This window comes from Anarhichas minor, unplaced genomic scaffold (assembly GCF_050575085.1).
Source record: "Anarhichas minor isolate MPS153535 unplaced genomic scaffold, ASM5057508v1 ptg000068l, whole genome shotgun sequence".
NCBI lineage: Eukaryota > Metazoa > Chordata > Actinopteri > Perciformes > Anarhichadidae > Anarhichas > Anarhichas minor.
Window position 1 is genome coordinate 40,596 of NW_027466514.1, and position 26,905 is coordinate 67,500.

The following is a 26,905-nucleotide window of genomic DNA, read 5'->3' on the forward strand; positions in this document are numbered from 1 at the left end:
TAGTAATTATAAAGACAACTGAACAAAAGAATAAGAAAAAAAAACATATTTACAGTGTGAGCATGGATGTTTACATGGTTACATTTTATGACTGCAATGAAAACTAGACATTCCTTGTAAAAAAAACAACTTAATTATGTCTTTTATGCCTTCATTTACTGTGCCTGTGCCTTAAAAGTAAAATAGTTAACTATCAGTTTAAAAGTTGTATCTGACTAAAAACAAAGTCCTTCTAGTTCACAATATAACATGCATCTGATAAGAGTTGTCTACTGTCATCACTGATGCACTGAACTTTACATAAACACGCATAAAGTTAAAGGTAATAAGCTTTTACAGTCAAAGTACCTAAAGTCAGACATTCTGTGCACTGACCATAGATGTGTTAACTGTTCTCAGACATTTGCACTTACAACTATACATTTGTTGTGTGATTGTTTTTTCATGTCAGACATTGGTTAAATGAAGTACAGGTATCTGAAGAACATGATGTAGACCATCAGTACACATCAGTTCAATACCAAGAACAAATTAAATCTCACTCGAACCAAAAAGTCACAGATTTGCAGCTGAAACTGTGCTGCTGTTCGAGAAAACTCTCATAAAATGGAACACGCTTTGTCTCGTGTGGCTTTGTTCATGTGCGTTTCTATCCAGACATTTATTTCAGCCTCATGTTTCTTCTCTAGATCATTAATTTCTTTGATCAGATGATCTGTGTTGTTGAGAAGGAGTTGCGTCTTCAGCTCCTTCATTTCTTCTTTCTGTTTTTTCTTCAATATCTTGATGTCTCTCTGGTAGACTTTGTTTCTGCCAAGCTGTTTTATTATCAACTCATTTTGGTTTTGTTGCCTCTCCTTCAGATCCTCCATTTCCTTTTCACGCTTTTCCATCTCAGCTAAAACATCCATTATGTAACTTTCACTGTATTCATTGAATTCTTCAGCTTGGATTCTGGCCACTTGCTCAATGTTCATGTCATAGAGTTCTTGTGACTCTTTACATTCTCTTTCCTCATATTCTCTTCTGATTTCATCTTCTTCTTTTCTTTTCTCCTCTTGTCTCTGTTGTTCTTCTTGATCTCGTTTCTTCCACCATTCCTTTCTTTCCTGCTCCCAAGTCTCTCGTCCTTTTCTCATTTCTTCTCTAGCCTGTAGTATTGACGCCCAGTCAGCACGAGCATTTATTTCTGATACGTATTGTAGTTTTTCCTCCAGAGTTTTAAGTTTCTCTTCCCACTGGTGTAGTTGGACTTCCTCCTGCTGCTTCCTGTTCCTTTCCTCTTCTCTCTTTCCTCTTTCTCTCTCCCTCTCCATATCCTCCATCTTTTTTTGGTGTTCCTCCTGTTCTTTGGATCTCTCTTCTCTTTCTTCTTCAAGCCTTAAAGTTATCATCGTCACTTCTTCTTGATGTTTTCTTTCGAGGACCCTCAGCTGCTTCTCTATCTCCTTTAGTCTGGCTTCCTCAGCTCCTTGGAACATATCTGAGGTGAAGTGGCGACCTCCATTTCTCCTTATCATTGACTCAACCTTGGTCAGAAGCTGGCTGACTTGGGAACGATTCTCTTTATCATTGTTGTTGAAGACGTGGTATCTTCCTCCGCATTCAGTTGTCAGTTTCTTTAAGGGGTCCTCAGGATCATTTCCTATGAAACTCTCAATTGTTGTGTTGTCAAGATCATCTCCTTTGGTGAATAAAACAATGATGAAGTCTTCTGACTCCTTGCCAAAAAACTCCTTGATCAGTTCCACAGTGTCTTTCTCCTCTTGTGTGAAGCGACCGATCTGCAGCACCAGTAAGAACACATGAGGTCCAGGAGACAACAGGGTGACGCATTTCACAAGCTCCTGTTTAACGTCGTCGTTACTCAGAGTCGTGTCAAACAAGCCGGGGGTGTCGACCACAGCGACAGGACGCCCATCAATCTCCCCGGTTACTTTCTGGCAAAGCTTGGTCACCGATATTTGAGAAACTTGAGAATGAAAGCAATCTGTGTCCAAAATGGTGTTTCCAGTAGCACTCTTTCCACAACCAGTCTTCCCAATCAGTACCATCCTGAGACACTCTCTACTCGACTCGATCCTCGAAGTCTCTCTAATCGGCTCAATCCTGAGAGACACTGGGAGACGCTTCTTCCTAGGAAACATTATTCTCGGCCCCGTCCTGACAGAGTGTCCTTCCGATTTTCTGAGAGACATTGTATTCGGCGCCATCCTTTGAAACTCTCCACTCTGATAACTATCTGCATTTGTTACATGTCTTCTAACCCGATTCTTTGGAAGCTCGGGAAACATTTCTTTGGTGAATCCTCTGCATCCCACAACTCCCATGTTTTCTACTCTACGTAAAACTTCAGAGACCTGCCGCTTGTCCTTGATGTCGCAGACAAGATATTGTCCACCACAGCTCTGGAGGAGCTCTTGGATGTCTCTGTTTTCCTGTAGAGACCTCTCTACTTTTAGAGCGTTGGGATTGGCCTCCACAGTAAAAAGAACCATGCTGAAATCATTGACTCTAGAGCCAAAAGTCTTCTGGATGGTCTCCAACTCTTTCTTGTCTTCCTCACTTTTGGCACCCACAGGTAGGACCAGGAAGAAGACATGGATGCCCTCAAGATCAAAGAGGGAGATACACCTGAGTGATTCCTTCATCACTGCCTCCTGAGGTTTTCCATACAAGGCAGGCAGCTCCACCACAGAAACCCAACGTCCACACACCTCTCCCTGATGTTTAACACACTCTGATGAGTCAACAGATTGACCGAACTTTCTTTGTCCCAGAATGGCTTCAGCCATTGAAGTCTTCCAGGCTCCATGTCTCCCACACAACACCAGGTTTAGAGGGGGTTTCTCACATACAGGTGTAACAATGGTATCACTTTCTTGATCAAAGGTTAAATATCGTCCCCTGTTTTCATCCACTATGTCCTCAATGTCCTCCATCAATTCTTGACGATCACAGTGAGGGAAACCGTTTTCCTCAAAGATCATTCTATGCTGCCTTTGTTCGCAGTCTTCGAGGAGTTGATTAAGTGAGGAATTCCATATCTTATCATGTTCTGTTATGATGACCATTGCGTATTTAAAAGCATCTTGTCCAAAGAAGTTCATGATGAACTTGAGTTTTAGTCGGTCCTGCTCAGTGAAATCAGAGGGCTTCACTAACAGCAGCAGAGCATTTGGTCCAGGAGGGCATTCAGCGACACACATCTTCATCTTGTGTCTCATTTGATTCACCGGCAGTCTGAAGACATCTGCCGTCTTCACTACTGTCAGGGGTTTTTTCCTCCACTCATTGTTGAAATGTGCAACTTGCGTGGACTTTGTTGGATGGGAACGGTCTCTTTTTCCAGTGATGAAGTTGGTTAGTTTTGTCTTTTCATTCTGGTTTTTTCCAATAAGTGCAATCCTGAGTTCAGGTGCTGTAAAACAATGAGAACAAAAATTTGATGAGAAATTGTCATAATCCTGTTTTTCATTGATGACAATAATGACAACAGGTTTATTCTTATCACATATTATTAATCTGAGAGAGCGAAAGCATTTCTGCAATCTTGATACGAGGCTGATATGAAACTTATCAAACATATTTTTGTTTCATAAACATCGATATTTAGAAACGTACATTGCCAATGTTTTTTGGGCGACTGGGTTGTTTAAAATCAAAAGATCCATTTAAGTCAGTGTCGATATTCATAATATTTATAATGCATGAAAGCAGCATCATGTTAGCTATCTGTCTGGGTAATAAACACGTGTCGGTAAGAGAATAAAAACAAATGTGGTTTCTATAATGATCGTTCTTAGAGAGTTGATTCTACTGCAGAGCTTGCTACTGATAATCATAAATGTTACTACTTCTCTTTTCTCCTTGATTGCTGCTGTTGCTGTGGGAAACATGAATACGAGCCTCCGCTTTGACTTGAGTACAAGGAGCTCATATCTAAGATGAAAACCTTAGCCAATCTGTGTGAAACTCCGAGACTCCTGTCCGAGGTTAGCATCACTTTCTCATGTGCCTTAATTCAATTTACAGCTTTGGGAAACGCTGCTAAGCCAATAAATGCCGTTGGCCATTTTCCATTATTGCTGTAGACGTTGCTGTGTGTGAACCAATGTGCATGACGCATGGAACAATGCAGGAGGATACTTCAAAACCTAATCATGTTTAGTTCAGTTTTTGAATATTTAAACATACTCGATTAGATTAGATTCACATTGATGTCAGATTTCTCGTTACTTTTTTCATTGATCACAAAGAAAACAATGTTTAACGTTCATCACCAAACAAAGTATAGGTGACCAAAAAACAAAACAATGTATTTCAATGTTCCTTATTTTGACTCACTAGACTTACCAGCTGTTGATTTCGCCATTTTGAGCTTGGGAAGTTCCACTTTAGTAGCTGAAGTTGATGCCTGTCGGTTTAAGAAAACAAAATTATTTTTAAGTAAATGAATACCGTAACTCAATGCGCTGTGCTTTACAGAAACAATTCCGTGGTTAATCTGGATATTTCACAAACCTGTAAACAATGTTCAGTACCAATGAGATGAACAACCCTGTTGCTTATGAATCATTCAAGTTTTACAAATATCCAAAATATGTGGCTTGATAAAGCTTCTGTGTTAGATAACCAGTCAACCATGTTGTTGAGCGTTGCTGAGTCAGCGTTGCTGAGTCAGCGTTGCTCAGCCACACTCTGCAGGTATCTCAATATTGATGACTCGGTGAGTCAAATCACAGCACAGAAACCGCCCTGATCAAAGTCACCAGCAACCTCCTCCTGTCCTCTGATGACCACTCCCTCAACATCCTGATACTACTCGACCTCAGTGCAGCCTTTGACACCATCAACCACTCCATCCTCCTTTCCCGTCTCGAGTCCTCCCTCCACATCACTGGCACAGCCCTCTCCTGGTTCAGATCATACCTCTCCAACCGTGAACAGTTCATTAGCATCAACAAATTCAATTCCGACACAGCCCCAGTCTCTCAAGGCGTCCCACAAGGTTCAGGACTCGGTCCCCTCCTCTTCATCCTCTACTTGCTCCCTTGGCAGCATCATACCACGGTCTTCATTTCCACTGCTATGCTGACGACACACAGCTCTACATCTCCAACAAATCCATCACCCCCACCACCCACTCCACCATCACCGACTGCCTCACAGACTGGATGCAAGACAACTTTCTCAAACTCATCAGGGACAAATCTGAAATCCTCATCATCGGCCCCAAATCCCTAAACAACTCACAACTTCTCCCTCTGATCGATGGCACCGCTGTTCCTGCTTCCACACATGTCCGTAACCTTGGGATCATTTTTGATCAAACCCTCTCCTTTGAACGACACGTCAATCACGTCACAAAAAACACCTTAAAAACATCGCCCGTCTACACCCCTCCCTCTCCTCCACACCCGCTGAAACACTCATCCACGCCTTCATCTTCATCAACTCTCGACTGGACTACTGCAACAGCATCCTGTACAGCTCACCCACCAAAATCATCAACAAACTACGATACATCCAGAACTCAGCTGCCCGTCTGCTCTCCCACTCCACCAGAGACCACATCACCCCAGTCCTTCAAAACGTCCACTGGCAGCCAAGAATCCAGTTGAAGATACACACACACACACACACACAGAGCACACACACACACACACACACACACACTCCAACCAACTGACTGGCATCTAAGCAAAGACCTCTGCCGTTACGTAGGCTTTGTGTCAAACATTGGAGCGGAAGAGAAACAAAACACAACATCGGTTCAGCCTGGCTTTGTTTACCTAGTTGCAAATATATCCATACTTTTTCTCATGGTATTAAAATAATAATATTAATATTAATAATGATAATAATAACCTGTAATAATAGACTATTTGTTTCACGTTAACATTGCAGGCTCCATATACACATATATTCTATATATGGTGTTATACTTCTCTTTTATATTATTATTTGTTGCATTTATTATCTGTTTTAATCTACTCACCAGATATAATTCTTGATGTTGCGCTCTTCCTCAAAGTGTATTAATCAAGTCCCAGCAAGTCCTCGCTGTTTTTATGCCAACAATGAGTGGGCGGGGCCTAACTATCAAAAGAGAAAGAGATCTTAGCCTGAACTCGAAGGACTCTGATCGGAAAACACCCAACCTTCTATGTTTGCTATTTGGAGTTCCTCCGGAGACGGTGTTTTCTCTTCACCGCTCAGACAAACTGGTCGAACTCGTCCGTACCAGGATGAAGCCAATGAAATGAAACCAGCTTTATTATTTCCTGACGGGAAATGTTTGAGTGTACAAAGAAAAAAAGTCCTTCTAAATTTAGACGGACTATTTCTCTTCAGTCAAAGTCTTCAAACTTTAAAAAAAGCCCCCAGGCTTCTGGACTTCAGCTCCCTCTAACAGTACACACAATGAGCATCGAGACGGTTAACCTCCTCATTCAAACTCCAGCTGCATTCAGCTCCAGCTGCATTGCATTCTGGTTTATGGTATTTATCCTTTGGGCTTGAAGTTGGTCTCTAGGCCTCTTCTCAAATGTTTTTGAATTTGCCTAAAATGCTATTTGGTTTTTTTAAACACTGAAGAATGTGCCGGTACTTTCTCCATTGACATATTTTCCTCCTGCTCTTCACTAATATGTTTAAATCCCCTGTTGGATGATGACCTAATCCCTGTACAGTCATGTTGGTCATAGTCTCTACAAACCCCAGAAGATGGCGGCTGAGTTGAGCCACACCACGGGGGACTGACGCTGTGACGCTTTATCAGCATGACTGTTTTTATATAGACGTGTTCATACGCAGACACATTATTGCACCTCGTGAGGTGATTTGGGGTGTTTGATTTATAACCTCACTGTTATTATTGAACAGCTGATCATAAAGCTATTTCTGCTTTGTGTGAAAACAGAAGAAAGATCAGAGAGCCGCCGGTTCTGCGTCCCACTGATCTGCCAGACGGACGACTTTTAAAGTCCACCGCGCTGCTGTAGGCCAGCGGGGGTCTTTGTTTTTCATACCTGGGAGAGCCTGTTGGATGTGTTTGATTTATAACGCAGCCCCGCCCGACTGCAGCAGCGAGTGTGGATTAAACACATACATTTGTTTTAAATACATACAAGCCGCCGCATGTTTGTGGACCCCCCCCCCTCTCTCTCTCTCTCTCTCTGTCTCTCTCTCTCTCTCTCTGTCTCTCTCTCTCTCTCTCTCTCTGTCTCTCTCTCTGTCTCTCTCTCTCTGTCTCTCTCTCTCTCACTCTGTCTCTCTCTCTCTCTCTCTCTCTCTCTCTGTCTCTCTCTCTCTCTCTCTCTCTCTCTCTCTCTCTCTCTGTCTCTCTCTCTCTCTCTCTCTCTCTCTCTCTCTCTCTCTCTCTCTCTCTGTCTCTCTCTCTCTCTCTCTCTGTCTCTCTCTCTCTCTCTCTCTCTCTCTCTGTCTCTCTCTCTCTCACTCTCTCTTTATCCTGGGAGGTCATTGGGTATGTTTGATTTATAGCCTGGTCCCTCCTGGCTGTGTTTTCACATGGTTCCAGCGCTGCCCCACCCCTCCCCCGGTGTGGAAAGAATTAATAAAACACACACACACACACACACTCACACACACACACACACACACACACAAACACACACTCACACACACACACACACACACACACACACACACACACACACACTCGCTCTCTAACACAGATCTTCAGCAGTTCGACTCTCTGGCTGAACTAACTAACTCTCCTCACACATCTCTGATCTCTCTGTATTTCCACTCGCTGTTATTAACGGGACATCATGCATCATTCCACAATTATGTGACTTTGTGCCGGTATCCAATTTTCACACTATTGTTGCTTTAGCTGTATGAACAGCATTGTTGTGATTCTCATCAAACTTGCTGAAATAGTAGCTGAAGGGAGCTTTTACACCTTTTTGACTTTGAGTTGTGTTTCCTGTTCACACGAACATTTTACAAACAAACCCAGAAGAGTAAACAGGAAGTCCTGCAGGCAACTCGTTGCTGGGACAGTGTTGGTGATTGTCAACCTGCATCATCTCAGCTCTTTAATGAAAGTCTTTTGTCTAAACTTAACTAAGTATTTCTGTTGCCTGAACTTAGTTTCCTGTGAAGATGGAAGTTTATTTGGAAAAGACTGTATTCATGTCACGCGTCGCTGGACTTTAGTAGGAAAACACACAAATGTTATGAATAATGACTAACAGGCAGAGCGACTGGAGAAAAGCTCTTTGCTAATGAATCAGAGCTTATGACTTTTTACTGGACTTCATGAACTGACAATGTGAACAGAGTCTGATGCAAGCTTTTGACTTATTAATGAGGGAAAACACTTCTGTTCTCTCGTTCTTCTTTCTTTTATTTGCTCTCTCAGTATTTTAGCTCCATTTGTTTTCTTACTTCATCAAATAAGCATCACGTCACACAGCTGACATCTCCCCTCCTCCTCCTGCTCCTCCTCCTGCTCCTCCTCCTCCTCCTCCTGCTCCTCCTCCTCCTCCTGCTCCTGCTCCTCCTCCTCTCTGGCTTTTCCTTTTGTCTTCTTTTAGTTTTGTCTATTTGTCTTTTTCTCCTTTTTCATATTCATTCATCCTACTTAGGTTATCTTCTCCACTGTCTACCCCCCCCCCCCCCCCCCCCCCCAGCAGGTTTGCTAACAGGATGCTGTTGACATATTTGAACAGTCTGAAGTTGATCTTTTAATTGCATCACGAGACATTTCAGTGAAGTCAAACTTCATCATTTGTACGTTTCTCATGTGAGGAAACTCAATGTGTTTTGAATTAACTGGACATTTAAAAGCAGTCGTGGTTCATCATTTGTTTCCATTTTTAAGTGGTTGTCTCAAAGAGTAATTAGTCTTCTGGCTCGAAGACACTTTGGCAGTAAAACGTGGGAGTCGTGTGGGAGTCGAACCTGTGACCTCTCAGTCTGACTCCCTGCCCCTAAAACACACACGTGGGAACTAGGTTTAGAATAGTTAGTGCAGGATATGGAAACATGTTTGTGAGGGTGGCGTTAGCTCACGGTGTCAGAATGATGTTTTTGGTGGACGCGCTGTTGTTTCTAGCGGCGGTGTGACCCGGGAACCAGACCGCTCACCGGCTGCGTATTCAAACAGCATCGCGCTCATTAGCTGGTCCCACCAGAGTGAGAGACACCAGATATTTCCCATAAATCATTTGGGCGCTTGGTCAGATGTGAAATCGAGTCGTTATCAGACGGGAAACGTTTCCAAAAATCAGAACCTGGACAGAGTCACTGACGCGTCGCAGCGAGACTCAGTTCAAGACGTCAGACAGACGGGAACTCCTTCAGGCCTGATTCATGGTCCTCAGAGGAGAACCTGTTCAAAGAAAATGATCAAAATCAAATCTTTGAGATGCTGCAGGTGGTAATGTCACTCACTCTTCATACAGTTAAGACATTAATATTAGAGACAACAATGGCAGCTGATGACGGCGGTATTTAATGCTTCACGTTGATGCTGCATCACGTCCATAAGATGATAAGAATAACAAGGCTTTGTGTTTGCTGCTGCAGGTCCTGTATCTTCTACAGAGCGTGCATGGACATCCCCAGAGGAACAGAGCTGCTGGTCTGGTACAACGACTCCTACACTTCCTTCTTCGGCATCCCGCTGCAGTGCGTCGCTCAGGACGAAAACTGTGAGTGAACAGCGCTCACCTTCTATTTCTTTATTAACTTTATTAACTCTACATCTCTGTCTCCTCCACTGGACGTCGATCTGATGAACTTCAGTTTCATAATAGTTTACGCCAGACATCGACGGGACATTTACTGTCGTAACAATACTTGTTTAAGGTCACAAGTTTGATTCCCAGAACAGATAACTGCTGTAGAGTCCGTCTGTCTGACGTGTTCTTGAGGAAGAAAGTGAAATATTTACACGAGCAGAATATCCTCTAACTAGAAAGTAACAAGCTCAGGTTCAGTTTAGCTGCCTGATGAAACGATCAGCTGAATGTTTCATCAGCAAACACGAACCAGAACCTCCCGGCTCTGCAACCGCCCCGTCTGCAGGAGAACAACCTTCAGCTTTCTCTGGACGTCGCTCTAATCGTATTACCGACAGTATTTAATCTCTTACACGCTGCTGCTCGTCTCATTCTGACTAACTGATCAGAGAAAACAAGACTGTAAAGAAGTCTTCTGTCTTTAAATGTCGGCGCTCTGTTTGAAGCAACACCAGCGTTTCTCATCTCAAACTCTTCATCGTCTTCTTCCTCCAACAGACTCAGATATTACACGTCTGAGTCTTTGATCTCTGCATCTTTCTGCTGATTTCATTTTATTATTTGGTGATCTTCATGTTTTTGCAAAATCAGAAAAAAAAGTAAGTAAAACATATTCATGTGATTTAAATTGGACTTACAAATATTAACTCTTAATTTATGCATTTAATCTCATTTTTACTCATTTGTCTCATTAATCAGACTTACATTCCTTTATTTTACTGGATATTTAGTATTTTAATCATTGTGGTTACAAAGCTTAACAACGTCAGGCTGTCTGTGAAAGTCCCTCAAAGTGAAATCTTATGACAAACTTGAATATGACGTTTATGTCCTCATAAAAATAGTATTGTGTCTCTCTGTCTCTTCTGGCCTTCGTCTCTCTCTCTCCCGTCCCCTCCCTCTGTCTCTAGTCCTCTCTCTCTCTCTCTCTCTCTCTCTCTCTCTCTCTCTCTCTGTCACTAATTTAATTTTTGTTTACATCTCCTCCAGTTTTCTGCTCACTCAGCTTGTTTACGTCTTGTTTCTGTGATTTGACAGACCGAGGAGGAAAAAAAACAAACTGACATTTCTTTTCTTTCTTACACAAAACGAGAGATGAAGAAGGACTTTAAATCTGTGGAATCTAAATTGGAATGAATTGAATTAGGAGCTCGTCTTCCTCAGAGTCGCGTTTCAATGAGATCCTGCTGATTGCAAATTAGAGACGTTTGGCCACAAACTGCTTTGTTTTACAGACGGAACGACTCTTTTACATGACATCGCTGCTACACAATCACACACACACACACACACACACACATCGCTGCTACACACACACACACACACACACACACACACACACACATCGCTGCTACACACACACACACACACACACACACACACACACATCGCTGCTACACACACACACACACACACACACACACACACACATCGCTGCTACACACATACACACACACACACACACACACACACATCGCTGCTACACACACACACACACACACACACACACACACACATCGCTGCTACACACACACACACACACACACACACACACATCGCTGCTACACAATCACACACACACACACACACACACACACATCGCTGCTACACAATCACACACACACACACACACACACACATCGCTGCTACACAATCACACACACACACACACATCGCTGCTACACAATCACACACACACACACACACAGATCGCTGCTACACAATCACACACACACACACACACAGATCGCTGCTACACAATCACACACACACACACACACAGATCGCTGCTACACAATCACACACACACACACACACACACACACACATCGCTGCTACACAATCACACACACACACACACACACACACACATCGCTGCTACACAATCACACACACACACACACACAGATCGCTGCTACACAATCACACACACACACACACACACACACACACATCGCTGCTACACACACACACACACACACACACACACACACATCGCTGCTACACAATCACACACACACACACACACACATCGCTGCTACACAATCACACACACACACACACACACATCGCTGCTACACAATCACACACACACACACACGCACACACACATCGCTGCTACACAATCACACACACACACACATCGCTGCTACACAATCACACACACACACACACACACACACACACACATCGCTGCTACACACACACACACACACACACACATCGCTGCTACACAATCACACACACACACACACACACATCGCTGCTACACACACACACACACACACACATCGCTGCTACACAATCACAATCACACACACACACATCGCTGCTACACAATCACACACACACACACACACACACACATCGCTGCTACACAATCACACACACACACACACACACATCGCTGCTACACAATCACACACACACACACACACACACACATCACTGCTACACAATCACACACGCACACACGTACGTATTACTATATCTATGAGGACATGTTGAGCCTCTACATTACTTACAAAAGCCTTTTTCCCTGATTTCAACAAAAGATATAATTCTGTGGCTGAAGTGATCGTCATGTAAGGGACATCTCGTACAGACAGTTCATGGTCCTCAGAGGATACATCCTGTAACTGTGGTGTAATTCTGACTTTTCATCGACTGCCTCGATCACTTCAAGCTGTTCAGCGCTTCAGTTCATGACGGGATACCTCCGTAAAAGTCACGACGTCAGCAGTTAAATTGAAAACTCTCAGACTCTTTGAGTTTCCTTTGACAGCTTGGATGCCAAAATCTGTATGACTGAGAATACTTGTGTGTCCCAAACGTTACCGGTGTTTTATATCACACGGCCTGCAGATTAAAGCTGACATGTGCAGGTTTTAGTGTCCCAGTGAAACAGAAGCTTCTGTACTTTGATGTATTTCACAGTGAAACAGAATATTTGAGCGGAGTACAGTTACGAGATGAAACACTTTGCAATTATAAACATTATAAGAAACTACAGGACGACTGTGCTTCACAAACAATCTTCTGATGAAATGAAAACACTGATATCCAAACACGTCTCTGCACTTTGCTCTGTTAGCTGCTGCGATCATCATGAAGGTGAAGTTTGGTTTAATGCGACCGCTGTGGCTCGCTAGTCGACCAGAGTCTCTTTGATTTGATGCATTTATTTTAAACGCCCCAGAGTTCTTACAGAAGAGAAGAAACATTTCATGTAAAATAAATACTCTGATACTGAATTTCTGACATATATTTGTCATTTAGAATCCAACACATAAAGGCCTCACTAATCATTAACTCTAGATGAATAATGTCTTCTTTCTCCCTCTACTCAGTATCCAAAGACCAACACCACCATGCTCCACACAAGCTGAACATCATCACCTTGGATTTATAGCAGCAGCTTGTATTAGACTGCATTAGCTTTAGCTCGGTGTCCCTAATAAACTGACAAACGGAGTGCAGATTGAACACGTATGTTAAAGTAACGCGGTGCACCGATCAGTTTGACATGTTTCTGTTCTATCGACATTTGAAGGACATAAGAACTCAACAAACTGACGTCCTGCTTCAACTAACCTGAGTTTAAATTGTCTCTGTCCATGTGAAGACATTTGGTCCTCACATACATGGTGTACCAACACACGCACACACGCACACGCACACACACACACACACACACACACACACGGCAGAGGATTTTCTTTTGTTCCACCCTGCAGTGAAATAGAAGTTTGTTCACATCCAAATGAGGTGAAATTAGATTACAGTGAAAGCAGCAGCTCTGCTCTGGATTAGAGACAGTGTGCCGCTAACTGCATTTGGGTTTTCCGTTCCACCGTTATCTGCTGCGCCCACAAAGGACGAGTGTGACGTCAAAACTCTGCACTGGAGCCAGCAGGACTGTGACTGTGTGCCCTCAGTGGAACAGACATTTAAAGTTTTAACCTTTGTTGGTGCCGAGAGCACCGGAGGAGCACATCGGGACTCGGGATTAACCAGCACAGCCACGGTTCCCTGGTGCTCCGTGTACTGCATGGTGTCAGTGAAGCAGATGTTAGCCATTAAAGTCTGTTAATCCATCTGACAAATAACAAATCTTAAAACTCTTTTGTTGACAAGTTAAGTCAAGATGAAGAAATAATTATTGTACAGAAAAAGCAGAAAATGTCGTTGATTCAATGAGAGATAAAAACGAAAAGATTGAGGGTAAAGGAATAAAAACTTTCGTGTAAAATTTATATTTTTCAGTCCATTCAGTGAAATGGATTTAAAGTAAATACAAACTACTTTATCCGTGTATATAACAAGTAGACAATACATTAGACACGTAAAAAAAAGTCTAAAATACAAATATGTTAAGTTATTTGATTGGCAATCACACAAGTTCTACTTTCATACAATAGGTTTATATTTTCAGAATGTATTGTTATCAAGCTTGGAGCGCAGTGACACTTTAACATTATTTAGATTTAAATACATTTAAGTACAGGAGGTAGAATTAAACTAGGTTGACCTTCTGGATAAGTGTAGCTCCACAGCGTCACTCTGGGGTTCAGTATCTTACCAAACTGTGATCAATTTAAGCCCAAAGATTTGAACCAACAACCTCATGTTCACAAGTCTGAAGCCTCATCCAGCAGCTGTCTTGTTGATATAATCTTCTCCCAGACGCTGATCCTGGAGGAACCAGCAGCAACCTGGCTCACAAAGTAAACAGTAACTTTGGACCAACACTTCCTCGTGTTTACGGTCCGATTAGCTACTTGAGAGTTGAGAGAAGACGTCTACGACCGGATGGTTTCATGTTTCAATGCAGATCATTTAGAAACAATAGCTGTTAAAAAGCGAAATCATTGTCGTCAAACGATAGCTTGGATTGTTTTTTATGGATTTTTTTTCATTTGGGCAATTTAGACTACAAAGAGAAACACTTCCGATATAATCAAATGTCCTCTTAAATGCACCAATTAAAAGGCTGTTGGAGTCAGCAGAGTACCTGGTATCAGTGATGACAATACTCTGAAACACCGTCATGTTGCTGAAGTACTGCAGCCTTCAATGAGCTCAGAGACATACCCTCAGCAGCTCTCACTACTAGTTCATAGTATTAATAACACGATCATATGCTCGTGATCTAAACTCTGGTTTAGGCTCATTAATTGCAGACCAGAGTTTAAATTAAAAAAATTAATTATGACAGAAAAATCAGGTGAAGAATGACTTCATGTTTAAACTATATTCATTGATCATCTTTTAAAAACTGAAACCCAATGAATGAATAATTATACATAGTGCAGCTATGAAGGTAAGAAGACATTGGTCGGGAACAGACCACATTCACAGAACGACGATCAGGAGCCAGAGGACGTGTTCATGTTTCACTTCATTCAGACTGAAGACGAATGTGAAGAAACTCAGAAACTCATTGATGGAGTCAAGAACAAGAACATGAACATGAACATGAACATGATCCACAGATATTCTGTCTGGAACCAGCCTGAGTTATAACTTCAGGTTTTCAGAAAGTGACCGTTAGAGTTTATTCGTTTAAGTAGATTAAAATACACACACACACACACACACACACACACACACACACACACATCAAAGACCAACACACACCCTGTGGTTGTTTACTCATGCACGTTCCATCCAATCACAGCCTGCCGGCTTGACGCTCCGCAGCGCGGCTCCCGCCTAACAACAACAACATGTGCACCGACGAAGAGGAGGAATCTCTTCCTCTTTGTCTCCCTCCTCGTCCAGCTTTCCTTGATCCTCCTCCTCCTCTTTTTATTTCATGTTCCACCTTTTTGTGAGAAACGAGAAAGTAGAGGAGAGGATGGAAGAGGAGGAAGATAGAAGGAGAGATAGTGTGAGGAGAGGAAGAGGAGAGGAAGACTACGGTACATCAAAATAGAAAAGAGAGGGATGAAGAGCTCAGTGCAAGAGGAAGAAGAGAGGAACAAAATGTATGTGAGGGAAGGACAGAAGAAAGTGAGGAACATATTTTGCATTTTCTCCACCTCTGCAGTAAACTCCTCTTTGGAGACGTATTGTTATTCCCGTTATTATAATTGGCTCTATTGATTCCATGAGACTTTATTATCTCTGGTAACTTCTCCTTATTGATTACCAACAGAGCGTTGGCATCATGATGTGAACTGTACTTCATACCAGTAAAGAGAGGAAGACAGAGAGACACTTAGCGGCACAAACTTTCTCCCATTTAGTCAGTTACAGTTTATTGACGTCGATATAATAATATGAATAATATATAAATGTGAAGGAGTGTATCTACTAACGAGCATAAAGCCCGATGTCTCTCAGAGCTCCATTTAAAACACATCGATGAGCCTCACTGGTGTTCCTCCATCACCGTAAACACGCTGTACTTTATTCTGACAAACTAATACTCACCAGAGCACCCAACGTGTATTCATCCACCGCTGAAAGTAGTCCCCAACAAATGCACGTAGCTTCTCTTTGTTTAATAGAAAGTGAGCAGCTGTTACAGGGACTGTGATGATTGCAGAGGCAGACCCGACTCTTCTTCTGTTCTAAACTTTTATTTCTCAGATTTAATGTGTATGTCGTGTATTCTTTAAACAATATATCCACTTAATTACAATATTGAATCTTAACCCATTTATCATTTTTTTGCCAAAACACATCCCGTCTTCAGCAGGAAGCGATGAGCTTAGAGACGAAAACACAAAGTAGTTAAGAGACGAATCAGCACGTTGTTGGTTTTACTCTCTTTATGAGATATATTGACAATAGAATAATATGGAATAAATCCAGCCCTGAGTAAAACAATGTTCAGTAAACCTTTTCATTTTGTCAGCACATTAATAAGGACACTTATCTCTTTCAGTCCTGTATGCTTCATACCTGAGTCACTGTGGTCTGTTCCTCCAAATAATGAATTAAGATCATTTGAGCCCAGACTTTAGATTTTAGATCTGATCAGAGTTCATATTTTCTGACGCCACATTCCCAAAATGATCTGTGGATCCATTTTGTTTTCTTTTGCTGTGGATCTGTTGGACTATGTCCTTCGTGTTGATGATTATAATACACATTCTGTCAAACTAAAGGAAAAGTAAAGAGATATAAACACAATGGGATGGGAGGAGTCGTAGTGAAGAGGAGGAGGAGGTTAACATGAGGCTGTAACTGATGGATGAGCAGGAGGATTACTGCAGAGACAGAAACTCTCGCCTCCTTTAGGCTTGAACAGTTGCTTTTATAGCTCTCCTCTGCTCTGAGGTCAGTTTGTATTCACGTCACACCCCTCTGGAAGAGGCCACACCCCTTTTATAAAGAAAGAAAACACCGATTCTGCAATGTTGCCAACATCATCTGCATAATTCTCCCATTTCGATGATGCATTTCATGCGCAGCCCAAACCGTATTGACTTTCATTTTTGTGTATGCGATGTTTGTTGCAGAATGAATTAAGCGTTGGGCGAGCGGCGCGTAACGCGGCCGTCGATAACGCCGCCGGGCAACTTACAAATGGTGTAATTATCTCCTCATAAGGTTATTAGAGGATCAATGGAGCCCGGTGGGCCGATGACAGAGGTGAGCCGATGAAGGATGGGAGATGATGACGACCCGACTGCAGAGCAACGTTAGAGAGAGGAAAGACCACATGGTCCTCTTGGATTACTGGATAGAGAATGAGTCCAGAGTATTGATGAGGTCCAGAGTTATCGGTTCTGTAGTGAGACGTGGAACCCTCACACGTAAGAGAGGAAACAGCAGCAGTTCATCACAACATGTGACCAACAAGCAGTTTGTGGAGCAGCCGTCACGTAACGTTAGTGATGTCATACGTTATTGATTGATAAGAGTTCTAGTATCCATGAAATCCTAACGATACCGATCCATTGAAGGGAAATAATCCCAAAGACGAGATGGTTTTCCATACTGACCCCCACAAGTCTTCCTAATGAATAAATGACTATTGAAAAGTTAGAAGTGATCTCCTGACACAAAGCTTGATAGCGTCAGTCAGACATCTGAGAGGACGACTCTCTGTGTCTTTTATTTAGTAGAAAGTGTCTTGACTAACAGATGATATTTAGTTTAGTAGATGGAGAACTAAACTCTGTTCAATGGTTCAACTTAAAGAGACAAAGATTCTCTGAGACACAGATGAAGAAGAAGAGAGAAGTCATTGGTGAAAGAAACAGGAAGTTTAGATTCAAACAGGAACAGCTTCCTGTTTCAGTGTCAAGAGTTCCACAAATAAAAGCAACGTAGAACAAGCTGGAGTTAACTTTATCAAAGCTCTTCTTCAGACTCCACCACAGGAACAGAAGGTTAGTCTGGAGTTACTGCTGGAACATCAGCTGAACTAATCTCAGGTTGAACCTCTTCAATCTAACCACTGAGGAGACTGCAGAGGCCCAAAGAGAAGCAGACGAACCCGACATTCAGAGTCCAGTAATGATCGAGGGTCACTGACGCTTTCCTGGACTCTAAAACAAATTCAACATCCAAGTTCAACAGTATTCTCTCCGTCATGTAACACTGTGGGAACATCCACCAAATGTCTTTCTTCTTTTGAGGCCAAAACTATTTAAAAAGTAAACAAAACATTTAGTGTCTGTATTAATCTGTTTTATCTCATAAAATAGTTAATATTCCGTACTAATGTCTGGTTGATCTTGGGAATGAACCCACTTTGTGAGAGATCATGGCCAACATTCACTGTTGGTTAAAGATGAGACTTGACTCATGTGTCTGCTGTCACGAAGAGGAAGTCAGACGATTCTACTTTCTGCCAAAATATGAACAAATACAGTTTGTCATTATTGTAATTCATTTTCCAGAGAAACCAGTTATGCAGGATCAAAAAAAGTGAAACCATCCACCAGTTAAAGTAAGACAAGCCCTCTTAATGTCATTGTGACCATAATGAAGGGTTGTGGAGTCCAGGTCTGTCAGTTGGTCGTACCACAGAGAAAGAACACAGCTGAACTCTGGGTCAAGTGAGGACAGCTAGCATCAGCTGGTTCACCCCAAAATCTAATTTACACACTTTAATAGAATATCTTTTTCCTGTTAATGTCATTTTACTTGACCAGCAACACTTTTGTATCCCAAATCTATCCATCTATTGTCTGCCTCTTACATTTATCTTGCTTCCAAGTTCAGTTTGTTTTTGTTAGAAAGCACTTATCAAAACAGACACAAAGTTCCTTATAAAACAAATAAAGTTATCAGCACATGAAACACAAAACCTTAAGAATATGTTAGACAAAGGACTAAAGAACAATGACAAAAACAACACCTGAAATACGATTCACAATGAGTTTAGTTCGGGGCACGTTCAGCCCATCCGTGTTTACTCCGGTTGAACTGAACCCTGGTGCGTTCACCCTCTTGGTGCAGTTTGTTCGGTTTGGTGTGAACGCCGGACTCGAACTCTGGTGCGGATCAAACACCCGCTCCCTGGTCCGCCTCGCAGACGTCAAGTGACTCTGGAGCGGTTCATCTTGGTGTGAACACCATTTCAACCAATCACAGGAAGCGTACCATTTCTCTGTCATTTCATTAGTCAAAAAAGGTTAGCTTGTCTGTTTTGGTGACTGGTGAACTAGTGCCCTACTTGTTAGCTACCAATGATTTTGATGAATGTAATGTTTATCAGAGCAGAAATGAGATTCCCACCTCATGGTTTTTGTTTACAACTTCTGGACCGTTTGAGTTTTGCCTTTGAGGACAGAAACCCGATCATTTGGGAAAACTGAAATTATTTAAAATCCTCGCATTAGGTTCGATTCAGGAAGTGGACTTGTAGGTGTGAAAACATGAAGTAAGAGCGCATTTTAATGTTCTTAATACTGGTACAATCAGGAGCAGTAGCGTTGGCAGTACTAGTGGTAATATTAGTTAGAATACCAGTTGTTCCAGCAGCAGCAGTGACAGTCGTACACTTGTAGAGGAAGTAAGAGTTGAGTTATATTTATAGATCTAATATTTGTGCTAGACGTAGGATTATAAGTATTAATGGGACTAGTAGTAATAACAGTGTTATTACTATTGTTAAGAAGTGCTGCAGAGGTAGTAATGAGATTAGGAGTAGCAGCACCATTAACAGTAGAAGTGGCATTAGTAGTAGTACTAGAAGTTGTAACTATAAACGTAGTAACTGAAGACTCACTCATCATGTGATAACCCCACCAGAAACCGTCAGGAGGCCCCGTTTGGGACCCTCAGCCATAGTTTGAGGAACATGTCTGTGGTCAGAGGGAGGAGCAGTGTGTCACTGTAACCGTACTAATGAACAGGCTCCAAACAGCCGAACTAGACCCCATAATTCCATTCACTGGAACCAGGAGCTGCAGTTAGCCTGGGGCGAGCCAGGCGGATCTGGCCTCAGTTAGGACGACGTGGCTGCCTCTCTGTTTCCATCACAACAGCACAAAATATGAATTGCTTTTCTTCATGAAGCGCAGCACACAGATGAGCCTTGGACCCGGTGACAGATACAAGTTGTGGGTGTAGTTAGCTTAGCTGGCCTTTCTCCACGACCACGTCCTCCAGCTCCTCCTGGGCATCCTGAGACTCTCCCGAGCCAGGTCAGATATGTGATCCCTCCAGTATGTTGTGGATCTGCCTCAATGCAATGGATCCCGCCCAGCTGGATGTGTCCAGAATACCTCGACAGGCAGGGGGCCTGAGTAAATGCTGAACCACCTCAACGGACTCCTTTCAGCATGAAGGATCGCTGATTCTCCTGAGTTCCTTCTAGATATCTAAACTCCTCATTCTGGCTTTAAAGTAGAGACCCTACACTCTCATGAAGGGAAACATGTTATATTGTGTTTTTAAGAGTCACCAACCTTTGCCTAATCCACAGTTTAGTTGTAAACAGTGTAAGAAAACACTGTGGTTTTGTTTTTTTACTTCAGGGGACTTTTATTGTGAAAGTCTTTCTCAAAACTCACCAAACACCTGCGTAACCAAATCATTTCTGTCTTCTTTCTTTTGGTCTCCAGTAAATGTCCCAACCACAGTGGTGGAAGCGATGACCCGGCAGGAGTCCCTTCAATCCTTCAGTAAGAATGGCAAACCCTCCTCCTCCACCTCCTCCTCCTCGTCTTCCTCCTCTTCCACCCCCTCCACCGCCCTCATGCGCTCCATGGTCTTCCCCCACTCCCCCTGCCCCAGGAATTTCTCCCTCTTGGACAAGGTCGGGATCGGGGTTCAGTCAGACCTCAGTTACGGCCAGTTGGGGTTGAAGAACCAGCGAGTCCTGGCGAGCCCGACCTCCACCAGCCAGCTCAGCAGTGACTTCAGCGACTGGCACCTGTGGAAGTGTGGCCAGTGCTTCAAGACCTTCACCCAGAGGATCCTGCTGCAGATGCACGTCTGTCCGCAGAATCCAGACAGGTGAGACAGCATCTATTAAGAGTCCAGAATCACAAATTTGCCTCAGAGGGCTTCACAACCTGCACATCATACAGAAAAGGACAAACTCCTGAGAGTCCAAACATCTTCATGAACAAAAGAGTTATAGGTTATGTTTTTGTCTTTATGAATGTTAATGCTGCACAGTCCAAAGACATGCAGCTCATGTTATCTGTTGAATTTAAATACCAGTGGGTTTGTGAGCTTCACTTTTAGCCCAATGTCAGCTGGGATCGGCTGCAGCCCCCCGCGACCCCGGATAGGATAAACGGTTACAGATAACTGGTGGATAGTGCAGCCCCGAGCAGTAAAGCGCCTTTCTAGTCTTCCGACCATTTAAAGCGCTTTAGTGCTACTTTTCATCATTCACTCATTCACAGACATTCACACACTGATAGCATTCACACCCATTCTTACAGCAATGGAACATCCATCATTTGGGGTTCAGTATTTTGCCCAAAGACCCTTCGATATGCGGACCGGAGGAGCCGGGGATTGAACCACCGATTTTCAGATTAGAAGACGACCCGCTCCACCGCTGAGTATAGTTACTGAGATATAGTGCATTTAATCACATCTCTGGCTAGTTACAAGATTGTTTTCTACAACTTCTGATGGCTTAAAGGAAAACTAAAGTAAGTTGTACCATCCATTTCTTTTTGGAAATGAAACTAAAATGAGCATTAACCAACATCAGTGATTGCACATCTGTACTGTAGCCACAGGAACTCTTGTATTTGCTATAACGTGGTGAACATGACGCAGCATTCAAGTTCCAAACCCTGTAGTTGCAGTTTTGCAGAAGCAGCAGACACACCAGACATTTAGTTTGATAAGTTATTACTTTGGATGTCTCATCATCGCACCATTTGTGTGTGACAGAAAGTGGGAGTTTGTGGATGAGAGTGAAGAGAGTGTAAAAGTGTCCGAGTGTGTATAACATCTGCCAACTTAATTATAAACAGCGCGGAGGGAGGAAGAGGAGCCGTGATGTGTGTGTGTGTGTTTGTGTTTGTGTATCGGGGGGGACGGAGGATGTATTGGAAATTTTTTGCTTAGCTTTATTTTTTGCGGGGGAGAGTGTCGGAGCGGCAGATAAATCAACGCTATGCGTCAGTGAGAAATACCTCGCCTTACGGTGACGGGGCCAGGAAAACAGATGCCACTTATTCAATAAACTAATACTCATAGGGAAGAAAAATGTGGGCTGGATGTGGAGGGGGGGTGAGGGAGGGTCGATGTGGAGCTGCCTGTCAATAGGAAGGTTTTATGGGACAGAGGAGCAGATAGAATTCAGCTGAACAAGCCAAACTGGCCCGAGTCCTGGAGCTCCAAGGCCCCTCTGTACCTCACACTCATGCGGACTGGTGTTGGACCAGTATGCCCATCGCAGTGTCGGTCTGCCCAGAGTCCTGCCCCCTAAGTCAACCTCACCTCCTGTAGCCAGGGTCTTTTCTGGGGCTTCAACCTCAGTGTTAATGATTCCAAAACTTCCATACATCCTGTAGGTGGTTCTAGTGGTCTTTGATTAACTTCTATGCGTTCTTTAGGTGGTTCTAGTGGTCTTTGATTAACTTCTATGCGTTCTTTAGGTGTTTATAGTGGTCTTTGAGGGGTTCTTGGAGTCCTGTAGGTGGTTCTAGCAGTCATTGAGTAACTTCTATGTGTTCTTTAGGTGGTTATAGTGGTCTTTGAGGGGTTCTGACAGTAATGGAGGGGGTTCCACTGGCCCTTTCAGGCTTTTATACTGGTCATTGAAGAGGTTCTAGGGGCCTTGTAGTTGTTTTTTGTGGTCCATGTGTTTCTAGATTTCCTTCGGAGGTTTTCGGGCTCTTTTATGTGGTTGACCATTGAAGCCGTTACCATATTAACACCCTTCATGTTGTTTACTTTCATTAGTCACCCCTGTCTCATCCAAGAAGAGACAGGTTTCAGTCTTTTAGACATGAAACCAATATGTCCTGTCTGTGTACAAAGGAACCCGTCATGCATATTTATTAATGTTTACTCGATGGGAACATTTGAAGCTGAAGACTGATGGCTCTTTACATCAGCTTAAATAAACCACCACACATCATCTCAGCTCCATCTCTTTCAGGTTTGTTTGTTTTCCTGCTGATTGTTTCTTTTTCTGAACTTTTTTCTTCTTCTGTGTCATTTCAACCGAATCGATCATCAGACTAGCAGTGTGTTTATGTCAGCGAGGCCTTGCAGTGCTTTCGATTCAGTTTCAAACTGGTGTCAGAATGTAGAATACTGTTAAAGTTTTGTGATGACGATGAGTGATGAATCAGGGAAAATAAATCTGAACATAAATGGAGTGTGTTTCCACTCACAGGTTTGACATATTACAGAAAGCAAGGCAGAGTCAACCACTACAATGTAGGGAATGAATAACCGCTTTAATGATTGATGTGTTTACTGCACTGGTGTTTAAAAGAGTCATTAGTGCTTTTACTGAGGCTTTGATCTCCAGTGTTCACCACCCAGATGTCCTCCTGCTGGTTCATGTTGAAGCATGATTGTTTATATGGATATAATCACACTTGTGTATCAAAGGACAGAAGGTTTACAGCTGACTGAAAGTGTGTTTCATCACCCGGTGGACTCTATAGAGGAATTAGATGTTAATTCTGTCATTTGTTTTTCACCGTCTAGCAATGCCTCGTCAAGGAATTCTTCAGTTTCCCACACGATGAAATATGCTCTATTACTGAAGACCTCGATAGTCTCACATGAGTAATGGAGCATGTCCAATGTTTACCTGCATCACTGGGAAACCAGATCATTGAGCAAGCAAGAAAATATGAAGCTGAAACAGCTTTTAGATGTCAATGCATCACTTTCATGGTGAGGTTTGTACTTAATGGAGGTTTGAATTCTCTTTACGAGCTTTATGTTTCGTGCAGCTTGTGCTCTCATCCACAGGCAAAGATTTAACAACATGCAGAACAATAAGCAGCATTCATGCATCGATTCAGAATGAGATTCTGTTGTTTGTTGCCTCGAGACCATGATTGTAGAGTATAAAAAAGTACAACACAATAATGACAAGACAATGGAATGAAGCAGGAATAGCAGAAGTAGAATGTTCTTCAAGGAGGAACCTACTTTACATGTAACTTGTGGCTCATGCAAGTGCATTCAGGGCGTGTCCGAGTCCATTTCTGCTAGTTAAACGCTGCATGATCAGGGTGAGCAGTGAGACGCAGAGGACAAAGGGGTTGCATTTAGTCTCTTCATTGATCATAGTTTGTGTTTTGGGCGTAACATGAATTAAACTCATCAGATCGTTATCTTCCATTCCCTTTAAGAGCCAGACGTGCCTTCACCTGCTGAAGTGAACATGTTGTTTTTTGAAAGGCTGAACGCCAACACGTTTAGATTGAGACGTTATGTTTCGGGAGATAAAAACATGTTGAAACATGTTGAGACACAGATATTTTCTCCACTACATCGTTTGCCTCCCTGATCACAAAGAAACAAAGTGTTGAAGGAGCAGCGTTCCTCCAGAGCACCGGCAGTTTTAGGACATTTAGTGTTGAGGTTGGTATTTTTCTCTTAGACCTCGAGGGACTCCAGACGGCTTCTAACCTGCTAATGAACCTTCATTATCTCCAATTACTATTAGACTTGAATCAGCCACTTAACATTAAATCATCACTCATCATCTATCTGTGGTTACATTCTGTTAAAGCAGATACAAGCAGGTGTGAAGTCAACGTGTTACCTTCATCATTGTGTCTCTACAGACGTTGTGCTGGAGCTCCACTCCAATGATCTACTTCTGTGTTACTGTTTCATATTTAATGTTTGATTCACACACATGTGTTTGCTATTAGAAATGATGGATGGCACATACATTCAAAAGAGTTCTTTAGTTGTTATAAAGTGATTCATTTTGGCATGTTTACAGACTGGATCGACTCTAGATTTCAGACATTTGGAGCGATAAATACGTATTGTTGAGACAGTGTTAAATGATTTTAGTTGACTTTTCCAGCTCACTGGGAGCTTTGAGATGACGGGAACATTGAGGATAATCAACAGCAGCAAAACCTTCTATGTTTACACATCGAGGTAAATCACATACAACACTGTGCTGTAGCTACACGCTTAAACATGAGTTGCACCGCCTTCATAGAATATATGGTTCAGTGGTGCTTATAGTTGTTTGGTAGTAATCAAAGTAATATCTTAAAATATACATGAGTTATTGATGTTAAAAAGCAACATGTTTTAACCAGGCGGCAACCTCCATTAAAGCCTCCGTAAAGCTGCATTCTCTATAGTGTCCACCAGGGGGCGACTCCTCTGGTTGTATAGAAGTCTATGAGAAAATGACTCTACTTCTCTCTTGATTTATTACCTCAGTAAACATTGTAAACATGAGTTTATGGTCTCAATCTCTAGTTTCAAGTCTTCTTCAATACAGCATGATGTTCATTTAGTACATTATGGTCCATTTAGAGTCAAACAGACCATAAAGCAGGGGATGCTTTAGGGCGGGGCTACACAGTGATTGACAGGTCTGCACCATGGCGTCCAGTCTGGGAGTTGTCTGTGTTTTTGTCTTACAACTTTAACCTTTTCACATTGTGTTGATACATCATGGAATTTAATTGTAACTGTCACTTCTGATTACAAAAAAAAAACAAGATGATGACGGCCAAAAATGCAGAACTCGACACTTGAGTTGGTTTGAGTCCTCAAACCAACGAGTGACGACACAACGACTCCGTCCTCTTCCTATATATTTATATATATTTAATAAATATATATAACTATTATTTATATATACATATATATATATATATATATATATATATATATAAATATTATTTATATATATATATATATATATATATATATATAAATATTATTTATATATATATATATATATATATGTATATATATATATATATATATATATATATATATGTATATATATATGTATATATATATGTATATATATACGTATATATATATGTGTATATATATATATATATATATATACGTATATATATATGTATATATATACGTATATATATATATATATATATATATGTATATATATATGTATATATATATATATATATATATATACATATATATACACATATATATATACGTATATATATACATATATATATACATATATATATACATATATATATATATGTATATATATATATATACGTATATATATATATATATATATACGTATATATATATATATATATATATATGTATATATATATGTATATATAATGTATATTCAGTCTATCTTTAACGTCAGGCGAAGGCTCACTTGCTGCTCTGTGAGCTGAGAGAATTCACAATAACAACATGTAAATGTTTGCATGTCGAGCTAAAACAAGACTGTTGACATTTAGGAGATTTATCACCAGCAGTGAGGACATATTTGCATTTAACACTAACACAGATGTGTGTGTGTGTGTGTGTGTGTGTGTGTGTGTGTGTGTGTGTGTGTGTGTGTTGTCCCTGCTGGACACACAGATGTGTTGAAAGATCACTTTACTCTTTGTTTTTTCTCCAGCGTGTCGCTGCAGGAGTAACTGATAGCGATCCATCACTGTGATGGACGTTGTTGTAGAAATTCCTTGAAAGTCTATTTTTATCCGTCATTTTGGTCGCTATAATAAAAACACCTTCATGTGTTG

The 26,905-nt window shown here is 41.8% G+C and overlaps 2 protein-coding genes across 2 annotated transcripts in view; one reads left to right on the forward strand and one right to left on the reverse strand.

Moving 5' to 3' along the window:
- prdm6 (PR domain containing 6) overlaps positions 1-26,905 on the forward strand; it is an 82,056-nt gene that overhangs the window by 40,327 nt on the left and 14,824 nt on the right. Inside the window, 3 exon segments of the mRNA XM_076078870.1 lie at positions 9,562-9,686; positions 20,810-21,211; positions 22,482-22,485. Of these exon segments, the coding sequence (XP_075934985.1) occupies positions 9,562-9,686; positions 20,810-21,211; positions 22,482-22,485 (531 nt within the window).
- On the reverse strand, positions 600-4,375 carry LOC142934343 (GTPase IMAP family member 8-like). Its single transcript, XM_076078891.1, has 3 exons — positions 4,357-4,375; positions 2,268-3,421; positions 600-2,090 (listed from the first exon to the last, which is right to left on the reverse strand). The coding sequence occupies exons 1-3, from the start codon at positions 4,373-4,375 to the stop codon at positions 600-602; spliced, it is 2,664 nt and encodes an 887-aa protein (XP_075935006.1).

Excerpts from the sequence above, each read along its gene's own strand:
- LOC142934343 (XM_076078891.1), bottom strand. Across the intron at positions 2,091-2,267 it reads CCGAGCTTCCAAAGAATCGG|ACTTCGAGGATCGAGTCGAG; the intron begins GTTAGAAGACAT and ends CCGATTAGAGAG.